This window comes from Phycodurus eques, chromosome 21 (genome assembly GCF_024500275.1).
Source record: "Phycodurus eques isolate BA_2022a chromosome 21, UOR_Pequ_1.1, whole genome shotgun sequence".
Taxonomy (NCBI): Eukaryota; Metazoa; Chordata; class Actinopteri; order Syngnathiformes; family Syngnathidae; genus Phycodurus; species Phycodurus eques.
The window spans coordinates 13432183-13452438 of NC_084545.1; the positions used below are offsets into that span (position 1 = coordinate 13432183).

Below are 20256 nucleotides of genomic sequence, written 5' to 3' on the forward strand. Positions count from 1 at the left end.
AAAAAAACATCACACCGTCACCAAGTTCAAGTGTCTGTTCACTGAGCAATGCAGCTGAATGAAGAAAGAAAAAAACATGAACCCGAAGACGGAAATGTCACTGTAAATTGGAAACAATACATAACCTGTGGAAGTTTGTGTGCAGGATGTGGATTTCATGTGACTGCAGCTCGCCCGAGTACAACGTTGGTTTGTTTGTCGCGTCTCCCGAGTGTGTTCAATTACATTCCCTGGTTGTTCTTGTGTAAAGCGGGCGGTCTCTCGGCGAAAAGATGGATGATTTGTCTTTGTTCATTTCCACTCAGTTGACTCGACGACACCCCGCTTTCAGAGTCATACTTAGCACAACCGCTCGCACTAAAGCTCACATTTACACATAGGCATGAGCTCACATTCAACTGTTTAATGGCGTTAGAAACTCTATTGGACATGCCATGTTTCCTCATTGACCTGCGTTTATTCTAATCTCATTTCAAAGTCAGACCTAATAAAACACACATTCATATCACCGATGTATTATCTAGCCTCTGTCCTCTCACTCTTTTCATCAAGTTTGCCTAAGGTGGAAGGGGGGATAAAGTGCTGCTAGTAGTCGACAAAGCGCTTTTATTAGCAGGCCTCCACTTTCACTTTGAGTGTGATGTTTCAATTTAAGTGTATCAAGTGGGCATCTCTTAAATCTGTACCCTCATCTTTCTCATTTTCCAACTCAGACTGTGGAGAATTGCGTTTGCATCCTGAGGAACCTGTCCTACCGCTTGGCAGCCGAGACGTCTCACGGCCAGCAGGGCGGGTTGGAGGAGCTGGACGGCCTCCTCTGTGACTCCAACGGTCGTGATGGAGAGAGCTCCGGCTGTTGGGGCAAGAAGAAGAAGAAAAAGAAGGGTGCTGACCAGGTAAGAACGCAATGGAGGAGATTCAAAACTTCTGTATTGCTGTTTTGATGTCATTCAAAATACATGGGCTTCTTGCTATGATGCTGTCTGATGGTGGGAGAAAGATTGGTTGAAAATTGATCACAGGAACTGAGTGACGTGAAACAATGCCCCATTAGATCAAGCAGATGTGGTTAAAAAAACCAAAAAAAACTTTGTTACTTTACTACTTTCTGAATCAATTGTGACAATATATACAGTTCGACCAAAATTGTAAATACATTGGCCAGTCCATATTTATTATAATTAGCTACTGTTGCGGGCTGGCTTGGTTTTATGTTGTGGTAAGGTTAACTAATGTTAGTTAGACACATGTAATCAACAACAAGTTGACATTAACGCCTGGTCTGACAGGCTGCTATTATAATTCATCAAGTTGGCAAAGAAATTTTTTTGACCACAAGTATTTCCTTTATAGCTTTTTAACCAAACACACTTTTTAACCAAACACACTAAAGGAACCCACTAGAATATTGAACATGAGAGACATGCTCTGTCGTGACTCCTTGCACCTTTTCATTGTGCAGCAAGTGCATAGTTAGTGCGCTGTGAGCTGCCGAAACGGTTGTCTTACTACAGTGCTGCGTATAGTAACTTTAAGAAATGGGGGGGGGGGGGGGGGGGCATTTCACATATTTGATGCAGTCAAGGGGTGACACTATTCCTCATTTGGAGGAAGCCGGCCCAGTAAGCGCTCACTTGGCTTAAGATGTGATGACGGTGCAACCCATCACTGAAAGTTCTCCTTTTACTTATTCACGTCCGTTTGTCGCCAAACGCTGAGTTCCGACACACGCGTGTCCAAATAGTAGGAGCCGCCTTGCATGATGGAGCAGGAACACGTTGTCAGTAGTCGAGACAGGGGACGTGTGAGCTGAATAATCCAGAGAGATGGAAACCTTAGATCACAAAGTACGCTGTAAACTTTGTTTTAATGCGTTGGCTTCCTTGAAAATAAATTGGATCACAGGCAACTTCTACATACTTTTATGGCAATTTATATTAGTGAGACTTTTTTAAACCTAGATCTTGTTTAGCTTAATTGTATCTGCACCCTCCTCCCTTCTGTCTACTTTCTCAAGATAATAAGCTGAAGTTTAACTCTGGTGGGTTAAGGAGTCAGAACCACATGTACCTGTTCTCAAGTGACAATATGCATGACCTGAAGAACTCTTAAAGCCATTTCATATTGATCTGTCACTCACTAGGTTGATGTGATGAATATGTGCTCTATTGACTTTGCAATGCAAAGTGGGTGAGTTCACAAATGAACCAGTGACTTTGTCTTTTACTTTAATACACTTTCGTGAAAAGGTAAAAGAAATGTCAAACAGATTTTCTTTCACGATCACGAACGTTTGCTGCACTTGCACAATCTGAGATCCGATACAAGCTGCATCCAGATAAAAAGTCTACTTTACCTGCAGTAGATAATAATTGATAGTGGAGAGAAGAAAATAAGTTAATAGTGAGAAAAAGACAGGCAGCAAGAGCCGAGGGTAGGCGGCGGCACTTAGACGGTATAGTCCCTGTAATCATTTATTAGTCTTTGACAGCAAAGCCAAGGAGCAGCGTGGGAGCCTGAACTAAAGCTAAGTTCTCCTAATTGACTGCTGCATACAAATAAACTCACACCCCCACACAGACACACACACACACACACACTTTTTTCCTGCCACCAGTGGCAGGAAAAAGCAATTAAGTTTCAGAAAATACACACTGAAAGGACTAAAGTTTTTATTAATTCAACAATAAACAGTTGGATTAGACCGCTTAGTTCCAACTGAGGACTTAATTATCGATGTTGCTGAGGTAGCATATTTTCACGACCATAAGGCGCACTTAAAAGTTTAAAAAAAAAAAAAATTTCAGTAGGGATATAGCGTCGGTTTTTTAAATTTATTTTCTATTTATTTCTTTTAATTTTTTTACCTCTTGACTGACTGGGAGGATTTCTAGGGTGTGCATTGTGCAAAACAACATCGGTTTGGCTAAGGACCCCCAATCAGCCGCGAGAGAATTCAAGATCAACGAATCGATGGTTCGCAAGTGGAGGAAGCAGGAAAATGAGCTTCGCCGTGGAAGCGATGGATGACAGACGATGAACACATGTTTACTAAGGCTAGGAGGCAGCGCCGGGCGAGTTACGCCACAATTTCTGAATGGATTGTGGATGTTGGGCTAAGGTGTCTGCTTGCATTGTTGGTCGAAATTCGCACGGCAACGAGACTGACCCGAACCTGGCGTGTTTGATTGAGAACTTCATTTCGGATACAGAAGATGAGGACTTTGATGGATTTGTGGATGAGGATTGATCAAAAAACAACCTGAGTACATTGTTAAATACGTCAATAAAGTACAACCGAACTCAGTTTTGCTCCCGCTGCCTTTTTAAAAACATTCTTTTTAACGTATCTTTTAAGATAGCATATGTTTTACCATGCCTGCGCCCAATAATACGGTGCACCTTATGTATGTGTTAAATACAGAAATAGACCCCGTAACTGAGACCGCGCCTTTTAATACGATGCACCCTATGGTCGTGAAAATACGGTATTTTGGAAAATGTGTATGCTTCCAATCGTGGGAAGAGAATTTTCTGTCCCACCTTGGACAAATCCGGGTCCATAAAGGCACACTTGGAGGACTTTGGTGTGGAAGAACTTGAGTGCCTTGACCTCAACCCCTTTAATCACCCTTTGGATGAACTACAACATAGATTGTAAATTGTAAAAGACCCTCTTGGCCAACATTTAGTGACCTCAAAAATGTTGATCTCGGTTCAAAATAAAAGAGTGGCTGCTTGCAATTTTCTACAGTACATCCTGTTTGTGTAACAGTCAGGTTTCTCTAATCAGGAAAATGTTTTTATACATAGTGTAGTGCCATAAAGTTCAAACAAATCCAATAAATTGTTGTGGGTTGTTATCACCTATTGAAAGCAACCATAATAGGTGCAAGGTATTTGCTTTTTCCTCTGGGACTTTAATATAGTGCACTTTTTGAGCATTCAAAATTAACATTATCTATTTGTATTCACGTAGGAGGTCTGCAGGCAACAAATGTAGAGAATAGGTTGTTCTGTTCATAGTCTTCAAACTGTATCAAGTGTTTGATTTTGCCATCAGAGAATTTATTAAAATAAAGCATGCACCCACACACACACACACACACACACACACATACACACAAGTTCATACACACATATGCAAAGTGCACACTTGCCTAGTTTACCATGAAGCGAGTAGGGGGGATCAGTTGAGCGGAACGAGAAGGTCGACGGGGAGGAAAATCCAAAGAAGAGGGAGAAGGATGGAAATAGAATAAGAAAATGGGGAAAAGAAGGGTTTATTGGGACAATCACAAAAGAAAAGCAGTACACCATCTAGAGAGAAAGAGTCATCTGGAGAGAAAAAGAGGGACACAATCTCAATGATAAGCAGTAGGAAAACGGCAAGTGGGGAAAGAGAGAGAGAGAGAGAGAGAGAGAATGAATCGAGGCCACGTGACTGACAAAGAGACAGCAATGTGGACGGATGGTGGGAGTTTTATTTCTCCAAAAGTGAGATGTAGTTGCTGTGTGAAAGCAGCTATTTTATTCCTTTGCCCTTGCTCATTATTTCCATTCCATCAGTCTTAATAAGGGAAACAAACTCAAGGTGACGGCACATTTCACTTAATAGTTTGCTCTTTTACTTTTTATTTGGAAAGCTCAAGGTTTCTCTCCAAGAGAGAAACAGTGATTCCCCACTAATTCCACTATTTAAAAAAAGAAGGAAGGAAAACTGGCATGAATTAAACAGGAACTAAGTTCCACTGGAGATCGTGTTCAACTCCCATTTTCCACCAAGACAGATTTTATTAGTGTTGGAGTTTAGGCTGTGTTCCTCAAGTCCAGTACACTGGTCCAGAGTCACAGTACATTGGTGCTAGAAAAAAAAAGGGCTTAGTATCAAATAGTTACCTGAAAATTATCACATAAATCCTTGAAAATGTTGTTGTTATTATAATATCTGTTTGATGTCATGAAACATGAACTTACCACATTTGTATCTATGGACCATTCTAACGACGCTACAGCAAGAGGGTCAGATCTGTTCTTTCTTTGGTACAAACCCATGAATTTCAAATTTAATTCATGTAAACAGATAATATTCTGTTTCACAGATCTTAAATCATTTAACTTTGCCCGTTTAGCTTGTTTTAACATGAAAATATCACATCTTGAATTAAAGTGGTCAATTCACTGTCTTGGAAGTGAAAGCGACTGTAACACGAAAAAGAAAAAAGGTGTGCAAATTTGAACAGGTTTGCCTTGCATTCACGTTTTTATCTTTGGACAAAAATTGCCTGCTGTCCACTATTGAAGAATAAGGCTTTACCACACCCCCAACCACTGTATTCAGGCCTTTTTACAGCGCATTAAGCAAAGTGCAGTGCACCGTCGATCGACCCTTTCATTGTGCGCAGCGCCAAGCCATAGTGGCTGGCAGCACATGAGGTGGCGCCTGCCACCACAGCAGACACACCCTAATTAATAAATGATCAATTCGGACGACAGCACATTGTGATGAGATCTCGGCACTTCCAATCTGGGAAAGTGGCGGAGTGATTTCAACAGCAACAGTTCTACAGTAAAACCACAGAGAAAACAGAAAAGAAAAATGGAAGAATCAATAGTTAATAAGGTTTCCCTGCAGTATATCCTGAGCTCTGGGAGACAAGACAGATGATGTACTGTGATGTGGTTAAAAAGCCACAGCGATGGAAGGGGATCTTCACTACGCAGGACGTAATGTACCGAGTTTGTTGAAAGTGGTAGAAGTGTGTGTGTGTTTTTAAAATAAAAACATTCTCTTCAAATATGACATTATCACACATGCTTTACTTGCAACATGTCTCCATCTTGACCTTATTATGAGTAAAGCCTGGGCTTTTTGTCATAAGAGTGACACATTTGTATTTCTGAGCTATAGCCTACTTTACGACCAAACCAACAGGATAAAGCACCAGGCTACTTCCTTTTCGGTCGCTTAGCAACCAACACCAAATATGGGTAAATCTGCACTGTGCCACTGTAGTCGCTGTGCAGTCCTGTGTCCTACCCCGCGGTGGGTGTAGTGAAAATCAAGCGCAGTGTGCTTTTACATTGTACTGTATTCCCTTGTGGACAATCTTATCCTGTTCTTTCTTCTCTCTTCCAGTGGGATGGCGTTGGCCCCTTTCCAGACACAGTGGATCCCCCCAAAGGTGTTCAGATGCTCTGGCACCCCACCATTGTCAAGCCCTACCTCACCCTGCTCTCTGAATGCTCCAATCCCGACACCCTGGAGGGAGCAGCTGGAGCCCTGCAGAACCTGGCTGCTGGCAGCTGGAAGGTAATGATGACAAGTATGAATTGCTCCCCAAACTATTCATTGACTTATACTCACTGACAAGACAAAACAAAGCTTGATTGTATTGTCATATTAGGCAAAATCTTGGAATTCTGCAGTCACAAACTCAGTAAATTCACAGACACCAATTAATTTACAGCAGAGGAAATAACTGGTTCAACTTTGAAATGCAGCCCATGATTTATCTGATTGTAAAGCAGGAATGGAATTACTTTAATGTAAAGCCGCCAAGTCTGAGCCCACACAGGAGTCCACCCAGGGTTCAACAGCAGCTGGCTGATGGAAGCAGCTTTTTGGTAATAATGAATGAGTCATGCAGTCCAAAGGGATGGCATCACGCAGTGTTAGCCTTGGGCAAAATTGAAGATATACACTTTTTTTTTTTCTTGCAACAAGACTGCAATTGAGAGAATGTAACCTTGAACTGCCACAACTCAGGTGGGACATTGTTGACTGCAAATGGACAATCTGGGAATGTGGTCAATAGGTTCCATGAGTTTACATTTGTTTTACTTGGTTGAAACTTGCACTTGTACGACACATTGTGGACAAGAAGAATAGCTGTGCATCTGTAGGTGTGTCTGATTTTGGTTTGTTGACTTTCTCCATAGTTAGAGGTAACAGCAGTGGGAAAGTAGAAGGTGCCCTAGGAAAATATGTTGTATTATTTCTAAGATAAGCCAACATTTTTCAAAAGATATGGCAAGCTCTCATCTCTTATCCCTTCTTTCCTTATTTTGATTGTTCTCCTGGAATTATTATGTAACCTCTATTTCCCTAGATTGCTCTATAGAATAAACAATAATGGGTTGACGTTCAAGTGATTTGAAAAGGCAGATTATCTTTTACTGATATCCATTCCTCTGCAGATGACCCACAAACTGGCACTACTTGAGGCATCTAGGGTAGAGAAGCCCATCTAAATGTACCATGATTGTTACTGAGGGAGGATAGAGTGGTCTCCAAGCTCTAAAGACCGCTCTTGCTCATATATTTCTCCCTCTTGCAATGTATCAGTTGTGAGTCAGTGGATTACTTCAGCCCTCTTGTATGGGCCCCGAATATACAATTTCCCTCTCAAACAGGGGGCTTCATCTGCCTCTTACAACTGTTATACTACTCCTACTCATTTATTCAGAGATCATTTGTGCTCATACTGCGGACGAAAAAGTCGTAAAAAAGCTGGAAAACTGTCACTCAAAGCAGTGTTGAAGGTATACCCTTCCATGCTATGAAGGTTTAATTGATAAGCATTCTTGTAATCCATCAAGACCGTGGTTAAAAAGATGAACCCCCTTCTCCTTTTTTCTTGCTTTGCAGTGGTCTGTGTACATTCGGGCTGCTGTCCGTAAGGAGAAAGGACTTCCCATTCTTGTGGAGTTACTGCGAATCGACAACGACAAAGTTGTGTGCGCCGTGGCCACCGCTCTCAGAAATATGGCGCTGGACATCCGGAACAAGGAGTTAATCGGTGAGTCTGGATAGTGGTTATTTTCATCCACACCCATTAAAAAGAGAACTTGGTAACTAGTAACCTATTCCAAGAGTTTGGGTGGGTTTTGGGTGATGGGTTGGGTTGGGTTAGGGTATTATTATTAGGGGTTTAGGGTTAGGTCAGGAATATTGAATCATAGATTTTGATGTTCTTTTTTTTCAAATATGTTGATGATGGGCTATTACCCTCAAAATACTGGAATTTCATTTCCCTATTGTTGCCCACCAGTCAGTCCACACTAGTAGCGAGCTGCACCTTTCACCCAAAAACCTGTTGTTTGAATGGTGTTTTTTAAAAGGAGGTATTAAAATCAGTCAGCAGCTCGCGCCTCGGTCGGGCCCGCCTTCTGGCCCTGTTCTGGTCACTGTTGCTCTGGTTGGCTTGGGGGGGGGGGGGGGGGGGGGGTGTTAGCTGTATACAGAGAGGAGCTTCAAAGATTCTGGGACAAAGATGTAATGCCGTGGCTTGGGCACGTATGGCTTCTTCTGGGACAGGCTCGTTCATCTTTATTAATGAAACACATAACGGCAGTAGCAAACTACAGAACTATTTTGTTTTAAGATGAAACTCAACTGATTGGGAGATAGACAGCAAAAATAAAGGAATTGTCCTGTCTGCTCCAATACCTTTAGATGGAAGTGTGTATTTGTGTTTCTGCCTCTGGTATCTCTAATTATTGCAGTTTTTTTGGTGGGCTCGGTTGTTTCTATAGCAACTGTGCTTCCCTCACTTGCAGCAAATGATTTCTGGAGTCTCTTCTGGCTTTGTTAGTGTGATATAAGAACATAGAGTAATGCCATGGTCAAAGCGCCACATTCCCATACAACAGTTGTCTCGCTGGTCCATGGTAGCAGATGACTTACATTTCATACAGATGCCAAGTTTTAATTTCATTTGTTAGCGAGTCAGTTTTGCTTCAAGACAATAGTTTTTGTAACTTTACTAAGTTATACAGGACTTCATGTAAAAACTGAATATGTGATCAATCAATGTGTACTACATCACAACAGCTCACAGGGGGGTTTATGATTTTGATAAAGGAGTTAAAGCTGTTAAAAAGGCATTTGCACCCAACCATTCGCCGTTACTTTATCGACCTAAAGGCTCCTTTTAAATTAATGGATGAAAAAAAGCACTTCTTGTAACAGTCACAGAATTGGATGAGCTATTCTATTTGGTCTTTTACGATGAGAACAATATATGATCTTCTCTGGAAATCGTTAAAACTTTGGCTAATTGATTAAAGTATTTGAAGGCAATTGATCAACTTTTATTGCGCTGCCTAATTGGCCTCTTCAGATCAGAAAGAGGTAGTGAAGAATTATGGCAGAAGTCTCCTAATAAAGATGGGTTTAAAGGAAAGACTAATGAAAAATTTGGTATTTTCCTACTCAAATGACCAAAAAATAAATAATAATAAACAGTAGTCTGTTGGGTTACAAGTATAGTGTGTTTTGGTTTTGTCCCATAAAGAGACTGAACTCCATGTTGAACTTTCACACATGAAGAATGTGATATTTTATACTTCCCAGCAGTTTTGAATGCAGCATAATACGGGGTGAACTGAGATGACAACAAAATCTGAGTGAGACAAACAGAGAAGCGTCAGAGCTTGTTCAGAGACGAGCGTTTGCTCTCGGCAAGGTGTGACATGATTAGTGTTGACAGCAAAGAGGTAGAGGCCAGACACCACTAGCCCCATCTTGCTTGGCCCTTGTACACAAGCTTTATTAACACAAACCTCACAGTCAACTCCTGTTTCTTTACATCAAGGCAAAAACTATCCTTGGGTGACAAAGATGTTTTGCAGAGCATTTTTGCTGGTCTTTTGCCAAATACTGGTTGAATTACAGTCACGGGATGGCTGGAAAGTTTGACATTGGCACTGTTGGGCCAGTATAAAGAGTTGAGGCTAAATAGCTACTGCTGTGGGAACTACTTTAATTTCTCATCTCCCTCAAAATCGCACTTTGGCAGATGAATTTTCCTTCAACCTATGTATAATACGCACCCATGAATTGTTGCTATCTATGCTCAAAAATTTAAATATTATCATAGTAATTTGTATTTGATTAGGTTTTTCAAAGAAATGTAAATGTTCTCTGAAGTAAACCAGAAACGCCTACATTTGCGCCTGCATCAAACAAAACGAAAGCGGAGAAGGCTTGCCTTGCTCTGCGCGCTTGCATTAACGACACTAATATTTGCGTCTGCAGATTCAGTTACTTATCTGTACTAGACTTGGAATTATAATTCCACGCTTGCGCTAGCTACACTGCATTGCAGATTTTTTTTTCATACTCATATTGTGCACAATTCACCATATTGCAGAATTTTTAGTCTATGCTGTATTTTTTTCATGGTAAAATAAATGCTTCCTAGCCTAAAACATTAAAACTGTTTAAAAACAAATCTTTAAACACATATTACAAGGAATAAAATGTACATAATGTACAATACTACTGTGCATTACTGTATGTTTAAGAATTTAAAAGGTGTTTTAAAAGTATAGAAAGTGTTTATAAGGTTATTAATGAGTCTGGGGTGGGTCATACGGCTTTAAAATACTGTATGTAGAAATAATTTTTAAAAATACGTGGTCACTACTTCGGAACCTAACCCCTGCGATAAACGAGGGATTACTCTATATTAGAAATTCATGGTTGAGCGTTTCTGCCATCTAGTAAAGACGCTAAATCCGATGAACGAGGCGTGTTACGTCAAACACCCCTAGTCACCGCTATACATCTTGCAGGGAAGTTTGTAGCATTGATTTTGTCCATCTTAAGGCTGACTAATTTTTCTTACACCTAGGCTATGTATGATGCACACCCTCAATTTTTAATCACATTTTTTAGCCAAAGGAAATTAAAAAGTGTATTATACACAAGAAATGACGCCATCTTTTTGTGCTGGTTATGGTTTGTTAGTTGGCCAAGAGAGTGTTATAGAAGAAAAGCAGATGAAGAAGAAAGAGGGACCAGTGACATCTGAAGACAAAGCACACGTTTGCGTCTGTTGCAACTGTCTTTAATGTCATCTGGCGGCATTTTGTTGTCACTAAGCTTCATTCATCTCATTGCTCAACCTTTTTGTTTTATACCTGTTTCCACCTCTTTTGTTTTTGATTTGTATATTATTCTATAAACCCATGTCACGATAAATGAGGCATTTATCGCTACGATGTCCGTCTTTGCGATTCTTACGCATTGACTTGGAGATGGCAATTTGACACACATGAATTGGGAACAAAGCTGCAACGCCAAGCAGTCGTCACATTATTCCAAATAGAGCAGCTATTTGCGGCGCTCTTTATAAACACACGCTGTGTTTGCCACCAAAACAAAGTTAATGCTGGATGAAAAGCGATTAATTCAAAATCGGTATTAATTCAAGACGCTTAATTAATTCACAGCTCGATTTAATTAGGTTTTTTCCACTTGTGTTTCGCAGCAAGCATTTCATACAAATAGGGTGCAAATACTGGAGATTATATTAAATATGTGACGTGAACTATAATGTAACTGTCACCTAAAATGACAAGTCTATCAGCAAATTTGCTATTATGGTCTTTCTTCCCTTGTCACGCCACAGCTATTGTCGACTTTAGCCTCCCCTCCCACTATTCTCCCTCCATTGGCCACCTTCCTGTCTTCAGAATGAGTGTTATTCTTCCTCCAACCATACTGTATCTGCTTAATTCAACGCCTATTTCTCTCTCGTGCCGTTTCAGACATGAGCTCATAACGGCCCTCTCTCTTTTCTCTCTCGGCCATTGTGTCTCGCGTTGATGACGCCGGCGGCCGAGACGTTACTGTGGAAACGGCAGCGGCAAACCGCTGGGACTTCGCTAAGTGCTTGATTGCAAGTTTGAGTGTTTGAGGTCAGGAGCTGTGATAGACAAATGCTAATGAAGTAAAAGACTCGCAGCTGGAACATTCTGGCACAGGGAGGACGGGCATCACGAGGCACGCTCATATTATCTACAAGGAAGCTCCATTATGGGGTTTCTTGACACTTTTCCATGCTTCTACTGTTTGCGAGCAGAAAACCTTTGAAAGCTAACCAGAAGAAGGTCAGAAGATGACGTGTGGGCCTCCAGTGTCTCACACTTGGATAACACACGTTTGTGTCTTTATTGGAGTACTTTGTTGAGTTTTGAATCTTTTGTAAGTGTCTGACTCTTTTATCACTAGACCTTCATGTTTTATCACTACAGTGTGTCTAACAGATGGAGACGTAGAGAACAATATACACACACTGGATATTTCATTGGGCACAATTACAAAAGGTAGTTGATTATAGAAATTCTAGTGAACTGGTGTAACTTGAAACATTGGAAGGGGGGTATGGTCCAAAGAAGAATCTTGTAGATTCATAATTTATAAAGATAGATTTTGTAAATATAAATTTAAAAGCAATCTAAATAAAACAAATTTAACAAATGTGCAAAATATGGCTACTTTAGTGCACAATTTGTCATTTTTGATGAAAAATTCCGACATATGCTGGAATGATTTTTCGTATTTATGTATGGTACTGATCGGAATTATGGTTGTTCAGCCTTTGTCAGTACTCATCTGATTTCCATTATATTGTAAAACTATGAAGACAAAGTGTTTAGTTTTTGTAATTTGACATAGTTACCAAAAGCATGATGCGCTCTTGTTAAATTAATACATCTGGTAGTGTCAACACAGGTATTTACAGTTTAACATTGATGCTTTCAAATGTGTTAAATAATTGACTTTTATTTAAAAAGATCACTTTTTACGATGTAGCGAAAGGACTAATAAAAGAGGGCAGCACCGTGGTTAGCTAGCGAGATTAGTTTCGAATCTCAGCTGTGTAGAGTTTGCATGTTCTCCTTGTGCTTGTGTAGGTTCCTCCCACGTTCCAAAAATGTGGACGTTACATTGGTTGAATTCTCTAAATCAAGGGTCTCCAACATGGTGCCCGCGGGCACCACGTCACCCCCTACAGTCACACGAGTCGCCCACATGCCTGTTCTAAAAATTGTACACCAGCGATGGCACATTGTGATTTCCTAGGAATGTTGTAGAAGTGAGCATTGTAATGTAAACACAGAGATTTATAGAAATTATTTGTTATATGACAAACTCATATGAGACAAACTCATCCAGGGGGGCCGCGGTGCATCGCACTGGTGGGCGCACCATATGCAGCAGTGATGCACGGCCTGCTGAATTTCAATGCAAAGGCAAAGGAGGGAAAATTGTCCCGAGACTCAGAGGCTGCGTGGCTGTCACAGAGGGGCTCTCTGGAGCGCGCGAGAGCGTGTGCAATGCGCAGCACTGGGAAGGAGGGAGACGGGAGAGAAGGCACGTATTTGATTGGCAGTTAAAGGTTTCAAGGGGCGGGGTTTTCAGAGCATTCAGCGACACACCCACAGCGTCTGGAAGCTGAAAGAACGTCACAATTCCTGACCATTTGAAGCCTGCTTTTACATACTTTTTTTTTCATTCAAATTTTTCTTATTAACAATACTCTGTGGTGAGTCAAATTTTACATTTTTTTTTTTTTGGGTCACTTTCGTGGGCCTTTAAGTCTGGGAGCTAACTACCAATAGCCCCCAGGTGGGCCGAATGGCTAAACTCCTCCTTGCGCCGACTCGGGGGAAACAAAGAAAAACACAAGGAAGAGCCGACTGGCGGAAAAACAAAACAAAACTCAAGAGCGGATCATATCAATGAATGGCTGTTTGTTTAAATGTGCCATGCGATTGGCTGGCAACCAGTCCTGGGTGTACCCCGCCTCTCGCCCAAAATCAGGTGGAATAGGCTGCAGCTCACTCGTGACCCTGATAAGGACATGTGCTGTATAAAATGGATGGATGGACTGATGGGAAGAAGGAAAACCGTTTTGGCAGTTACTTTTACTATGGCGCCCCCTATTGTCAAAGTGACATACATTTACATGCAAAGTCTCAACTAGATCATGTGATTGGGCAAAACTGGATGGATTATCATAAATATTCCATAAGCGCTTTTTTAGATGAAGAAATGCTGCTAACTGTTTAATAAACATATTTTATTTGCATTAGGCGAGACACCTCAACCAATCAAGTTGCCTCATCTCTCATAACATCTCTCTGAGACAATTACCTCCAATTTTTCTTCAATAACACTCTCATTTTTCCTCCAGTGAACAATCAAATCACTCCATTGTTGGGGGGTAATTGGATTTCTTTAAATCAAATCAGCCATTGCGGTCCTGTTGAAGCACATCTTTCTCGAAGGGAGCAGCACAGGGACTACAACAGGAATATATTAGCACCTCTGTATCCCAGGTGATGGAGGTTATTTTTGGGCCGTGTAATACAAGTTTATTAACTGATGCAGGAAGAAGCATGTCCAATGTGAAGCAAACATTTCGCCGTTGTAAAGGCGTTGGCTTTGTCATGTTGTGCTTTAAAGCTGCGGCTCACTCATGGAAAATCTTCCTTTTTGTCATTCCATCTTCATCTGCATTTGCTCTTCAGGCTTCACTTGTCATCATCATCTTCTCTTCGTGTTATTACCATATCAGCAATCTGAGGTCACGACTGAAACTGTTTCATGATGTTGCCTCTCGCACGCCTGACAAAACTGACTTGGCTAAACTACTGTGCCTACACTAAATTTTGCAACAAACACTAGAGGAAATACGGGCGTCAAAACATTAAGCTTTTATATTTGGTTAATTTTGCATTGACTTTGGGAAAGTGCAGCATTTCCCCTCCGTTTCTATTAATCAATAATTCATCACAAAGCTTCTCTTTGGCTTTGGTTATCGCCATGTCTGCCTAAAGGACACACGTTAGAGTTGAGTCATTTGAAAGAGCCTTTGAACTGAATTTGCTTTATTTCACTCGAGATCCTGTCGTGATGACACTAAGCACCTGAATAACCTGGATTCAACTTTACGTGACAGCTTCTGAACTGACAGAAAACCAGAAATCTTACATATTCAGGTGTTTACATATAAAATATACAAAAATATTGAAACATATCTAACGGTAGTACCACTGTCTAGTATTTGATTTAATCCACATTTATACAAAATACAAAAGTATACATTAGTTGACAGTCAACAACATTTTGGTGAAAACATACTGCAATATCCTGGCTGACCATCAGTTGCCTCAGTTATTTGTTTATTATTTGATTTGTTTTTTTTCCTGTGAGAAGAACACGCTTTTGAAAGAAAAGATTGCAAAATGAAACGATCCCACAGGCTTATAATGAGGAATGGGAATGTGGTTGTGCATGTATGTGCAGAAAATGCTTTCAAATACACTTCTACATTTCCACTAGTTCCCGTGTTTTTTGTTTTTTTTTTAAGCCATTACCTTCTTTTATTATTAGCATCTCTCTTCCCTTTGTGGCTTGATAAATGAGTCGTTCACTTAATCAGTGGCTCGGACAATAAATTGTCAGTCATTGGCACAGTCAATTATCTGGCGAGGCACTCGCTAAATTAGATGGTCACTAAGTTAGTCATGCCGTGGGTGAATTATTCAGTGAGTCGCTCCCAAATGCATCAAATAGAGGCCCTCGTGAGTCAGTTAATCTGTGAGGAAATGAATCAGTGCGATTCAAGTCGGTCAAACAACGAATTTAGCTCAACTTTGTGGGCTAAAAGACAACAGCCGTTTAACCTCTGCTTATCCTGTCAAAGAGATAACGCTGGGCCAATTAACCCACTACTCATTCTTATATAGTGTACGTGTGTCATATATGTGCATACATAAATGACGTGTCCTTCAGCGTCGCGTAATTGTGTGTTTGCTTATGTGTACTCTCTTTCTGAAGGTTAATAGTGTCATCAGAACCTCCTGATTGTCCATCATTCTCAGCCTTTCCCGGATCACTTTGACTTATTAGCGGTAAACAGGAGGAATGGATTTGCCAAAAGCCTGGGAGGCTATCTTTTGTATCGCAGTGATGAATTGGTCTGGGAGAAACATTTTGCCTCATCATCACTGTTTGAAAGGGGAAGAAAACGTTTTGAAAAAAAATATGAAAAGAGGTTTACACGGTGCGGTAGAAGTGCAGGAACCATTGTGTTCCCTTCAAGAATGTTGTGTTCTTCCTAAAAGTTAATAATGCAAAAACTCTGCAGACCTTGGAGAGCATACGCGCCATGTTGTTAGTGTAGTGTTGCTTTGCAATAAAGATTTAGTAGGAAGGTGACGCATCCAAATCCACATCAATTTGATTCAAGTCATGATCTCTGAAGCTCACGTTGCTTAGAAATGGCTCCAGAACACTCTCCCAACTTACAGTATCTACTATATATGCAATTCTCATTCTTAGATCTTTACTGAGTTCCTTGGACTTAAGACTCTTCTGAGGATGAGTTGATCCAGTGTTTGCTTTTATGCTTTTCATGCTGCCCACACAAAATAACTCTGCACATCAAGAGATGCCCGTCACTTGTTAACATCCCAATTGTCACACAGGTGTCAAAATAAGTTAAACATTTAGTCCTTTTTTCGATAAGTGTCGCTATAAAAATCAACAAAAAAACCAACACACCCAGAGTCGTGTTTGATGTCTCGCATGACTCCAAACTCTGACGTTTAGTGACATTCTAGAGATAGTTATCCTGAATATTTTGCTCAAATCTGGAATTGCATGACTTAAGAGGCATTCAACTACAGATGCGTCACTATTTTGTATTTCTTTTTAATATTATTATTTATATTAAACTTCATATTAAAAAGTAGACGCTTTCTCAGATAACATCAAAGGTTATTGCTTCTGTTGTAGAAATAGCTCCACAAATATCACATTTTATAATTGTTGTTTGGCTCTCAGGAATGTGAGTGCTTTGTTGTGAGATTTCATTTGCAACCAAAGTAGATTTTAAAAGTCCACTTGAGAAGGACCGCTGAGCTCTTTTTCCTGCTTTTGACACGGACGTTTCTCCGCAGAGGACGGTTTTAGATTGTGACTGGAAGTGTGAAACAGCAGCTTTTGTTTTCTCGACATTTTTATGTACTTTGTGTCAGTAACATATGTTAGCCTATCGGGTGAAGTAATTCATTCATTGGAATAAGTCTACTTTTAATTGGGCAGGTTGTGTGCAGTCCTTACAATGGATTTTGTCAAAACGTGTCCCCTTATTTTGATTGACATTTTGAACCACAAACACGTTCAACCAAATGTATTCTGTTTGGCCCCACTCACATCTTTCTTTCATTTATCCCCCATGTTCTTCTCTTTTTCCTTCACCTTCTAAGATTTTCCTCAGAAACACTCATCAAAATCTTCTCCATAAAATGTATACAATATAGAAAAGCAGACCCAATGATGATGATTGAGTAATCCATTAGATCCTGAGATGAGGATTTGATCAACTTGGAGCAGAAAGTCAAATGCTGCGTATTAACATCTAGAATTCAGCAATTGGACTGTAAGAAAAAATTGAATAGATATGATCGTCCATCCATCCTCACCAGGGTCGCGGGTGCGCTGCATCCTATCCCAGCTGACTGCGTGCGACAGGCCGGGTACACCCTGAATTGGTCGCCAGCCTATCGCAGGACATACAGTATGATCGTAAAGCATGACAAGCTCCCATTGAAACTCAGCCTAAATACTATATTTAATTTGTATTGTGTTGAAGTACATTTATTTTATGAAGTCCTCTGCAAGAATAAGTACTGTTGTGTCATGTTTTTGTCTTCTTCTTGTCTTCTTCAAGAGATGGGGTTTCAGTGACACGGTTGAAAATATTCACCCTCAAAATAAATGTTCTGTCCGATCAGGGCTAGAAAAAATATATCGATTTTTTTTTTCTATTGATTTGCACTCCTTGTTGCCTAAATTGCAATTTTTTTCCACATATATTCTTATCAATCGATTAATATCCATCCATGCATTCATCCATTTTCTTTACCACTTTTCCAAAAGGCCGACTACACCCTGGACAGGTCGCCCGTCAATCACATGGCACAATCAGTTAATAATGATGGACTGATTGATTATTGCACCCATCCCATATAGATATTTTGCAACCTTGTTTCACCATTGTCACTCTGATTGCAGATACTAGGTTTGTTTTGAATTGCTTCGATGCACAACATTTTGCTTCATCCAAACTAAAGAGAGGATTAGCATTAACATGAGACATCTAAATACGTAGCTTTACTTGAATGGTTGATCTCACATCACATGGTCTCCATTTTGTTTGTCATGTCTTCGCACACTCTTCCACGCCGGTGCATTGGCTTTTCCTATCTGACTGCATCTCCTGGACCGCCTTAATTACTCCAACAGCTCATCCCCTTGAATGTCATTTCTTTCTCAGTCTCCTCATATGCCAGCCTATTCACTGAAATATCACAAGGCGGCTCTTTTTATTGCACTCCGAGCGTGAGCATTAATGCGGCTGTGTGAGAGGATTTACAGTCAGCCCTCTCAGGCCAAATCTTTATGGAGTTATCCAAGCACCGACTCGCTGTGCAAGACGTCTGCTTTATTAGTTAGACACTCAAAGGATCTGTTAACTTGTTACATTTCCTTCATAGCACTTCCTGATTTAAGTCCATTGGAATATTGCAAAGTCAAAGTGCGTGAGCATACAGCATCGTTAAGTCATAAGTGTTTGAGGTACTTTTGATTTCTGAAACTTTTCTGAAATGAGGTTAAATACTCACACATTCCCTGTGATCCACAGTAAAATATACTTAATCTAATAATTTCTCTTGCTTCTCTGGAGAAGCAAGAGAAATGAAGAAAATACCAGAATGGATGGTTATTGCTCGGCAAAGGTTTTTAGAACAAACAGCTGAAAGTACAAGGAGTCATCAGAAACGCAGTCAGTCTCACAACTAACTAACTCCCCAAAAAGCACAGGAGTTTGAGACAACTTAAATCTACAGTATATCCATTCAATACACAATAGAAACAAAAAAAAACATGCATGGTAGGTTGATTGAAGACTCAAAATTGCCCGTAAGTGCGAATGTGAGGGCGAATGGTTGTTTGTTTACATGTGCCCTGCGATTGGCTGGCGACCAGTTCAGGGTGTACCCATCCTCTCGCCCGAAGATAGCTGGGATAGTCTCCAGCACGCCCGCGACCCTAGTGAGGATAAGCGGTACGGAAAATTCATGAATGAAAAAAAATACAGTATATGTATACTGTAAGATAAATCATTTCAAGACTTTTTCCACCATTAATGTGACCAATAACCTATACAACTCGATTTTCTTTTCCCCATCTTTTTGAGAGGCGAAGTAAAAATTAACAATTGAGATCATGTGTAAGTGTTGCCTTAGCCATTTGGAGACTCTTGAAGTGCGCAATTATGCATTGCATTCAACTATCCATCCATCCATTCTCAATACTGCTTATCCTATTCAGGGTCGCGGGGTGCTGGAGCCTATCCCAGCCGATTTCGGGCGAAAGGCAGACTACACCATGAACTGGTCGCCAGTCAGTCGCAGGGCACATGTAGACAAGGACAACCATTCGCACTCACATTCACCCCGTCACTGAGTTTGAACGGAACCCACGCAGGCGAATGGACCACTACACCATCAGTGACATTCAAGTATAAATTAACAAATATTGTGCATATATTTGGGTGATAATTGAATTTGTTTTGAACTACAATAGTAGCTTCCTCTTAAGTTCACCTACGAAACAGAATTGTGTTTATTTCATTAAAAAAAAAAATAATATTTCGCTCTTCCTATTTTAGGTAAGTATGCCATGCGAGACTTGATCCATCGGCTACCAGGCAGCAGCAGCAGTAACAACAATGCCACCAGCAGTGGGACCTCTGGTACTTCAGGTCCGCCCAGCAAGGCCATGTCTGATGACACGGTCACTGCCATCTGCTGTGCGCTACATGAAGTCATCACCAAGAACATGGAGAACGCCAAAGCCCTCCGCGACGCTGGTGGCATAGAAAAACTGATCGGCATCGCCCGCAGTAAAGGAGACAAGTGAGTGTTACTCCCTCGACATATGAAGGTCACTTTGGTGTTTTGTATTTTTTGAAACCCATGAGACCAATAGGAAGATATTTTCGGGGTGGAGAGGATACAAATCTGCATGATTAGACTGGATTAGCCATTTAATTGTTGAGGATTTTGCTTCATTCCGGGAAATTGTTGTTGTGAAGGTGCCATGCACTTCAGCGGAAAAAGCCTCTCCACACTTCAATTTTAATATAGAGCATGCATTTGTGCAAGAGTGAAAAACTGCAAAGGGAGGAAATAATTTTGAGAATAAAAAAGAAATTGTTCAATTTTATTATTAACATTTGTTTTATGTTCAGTTTAGTTTCAAATACAAGTCACAATATATTTATAATTGTGTCCGCACCGCAGCCATCGGTTTTGCACTCGCCCTTTTGGAAACAGTATTTTAAGACTCAAAATCAACCATCGCAATTGGTTTCAGGTTTGTGT

The 20256-nt window shown here is 40.5% G+C and overlaps 1 protein-coding gene across 1 annotated transcript in view; it reads left to right on the top strand.

The window, feature by feature from the left end:
• ctnnd2a (catenin (cadherin-associated protein), delta 2a) overlaps window positions 1-20256 on the top strand; it is a 215704-nt gene that overhangs the window by 177367 nt on the left and 18081 nt on the right. The window contains exons 19-22 of the mRNA XM_061666667.1: window positions 714-896; window positions 6140-6313; window positions 7652-7802; window positions 19542-19788. Of these exons, the coding sequence (XP_061522651.1) occupies window positions 714-896; window positions 6140-6313; window positions 7652-7802; window positions 19542-19788 (755 nt within the window). The remainder of the gene's footprint in view (window positions 1-713; window positions 897-6139; window positions 6314-7651; window positions 7803-19541; window positions 19789-20256) is intronic.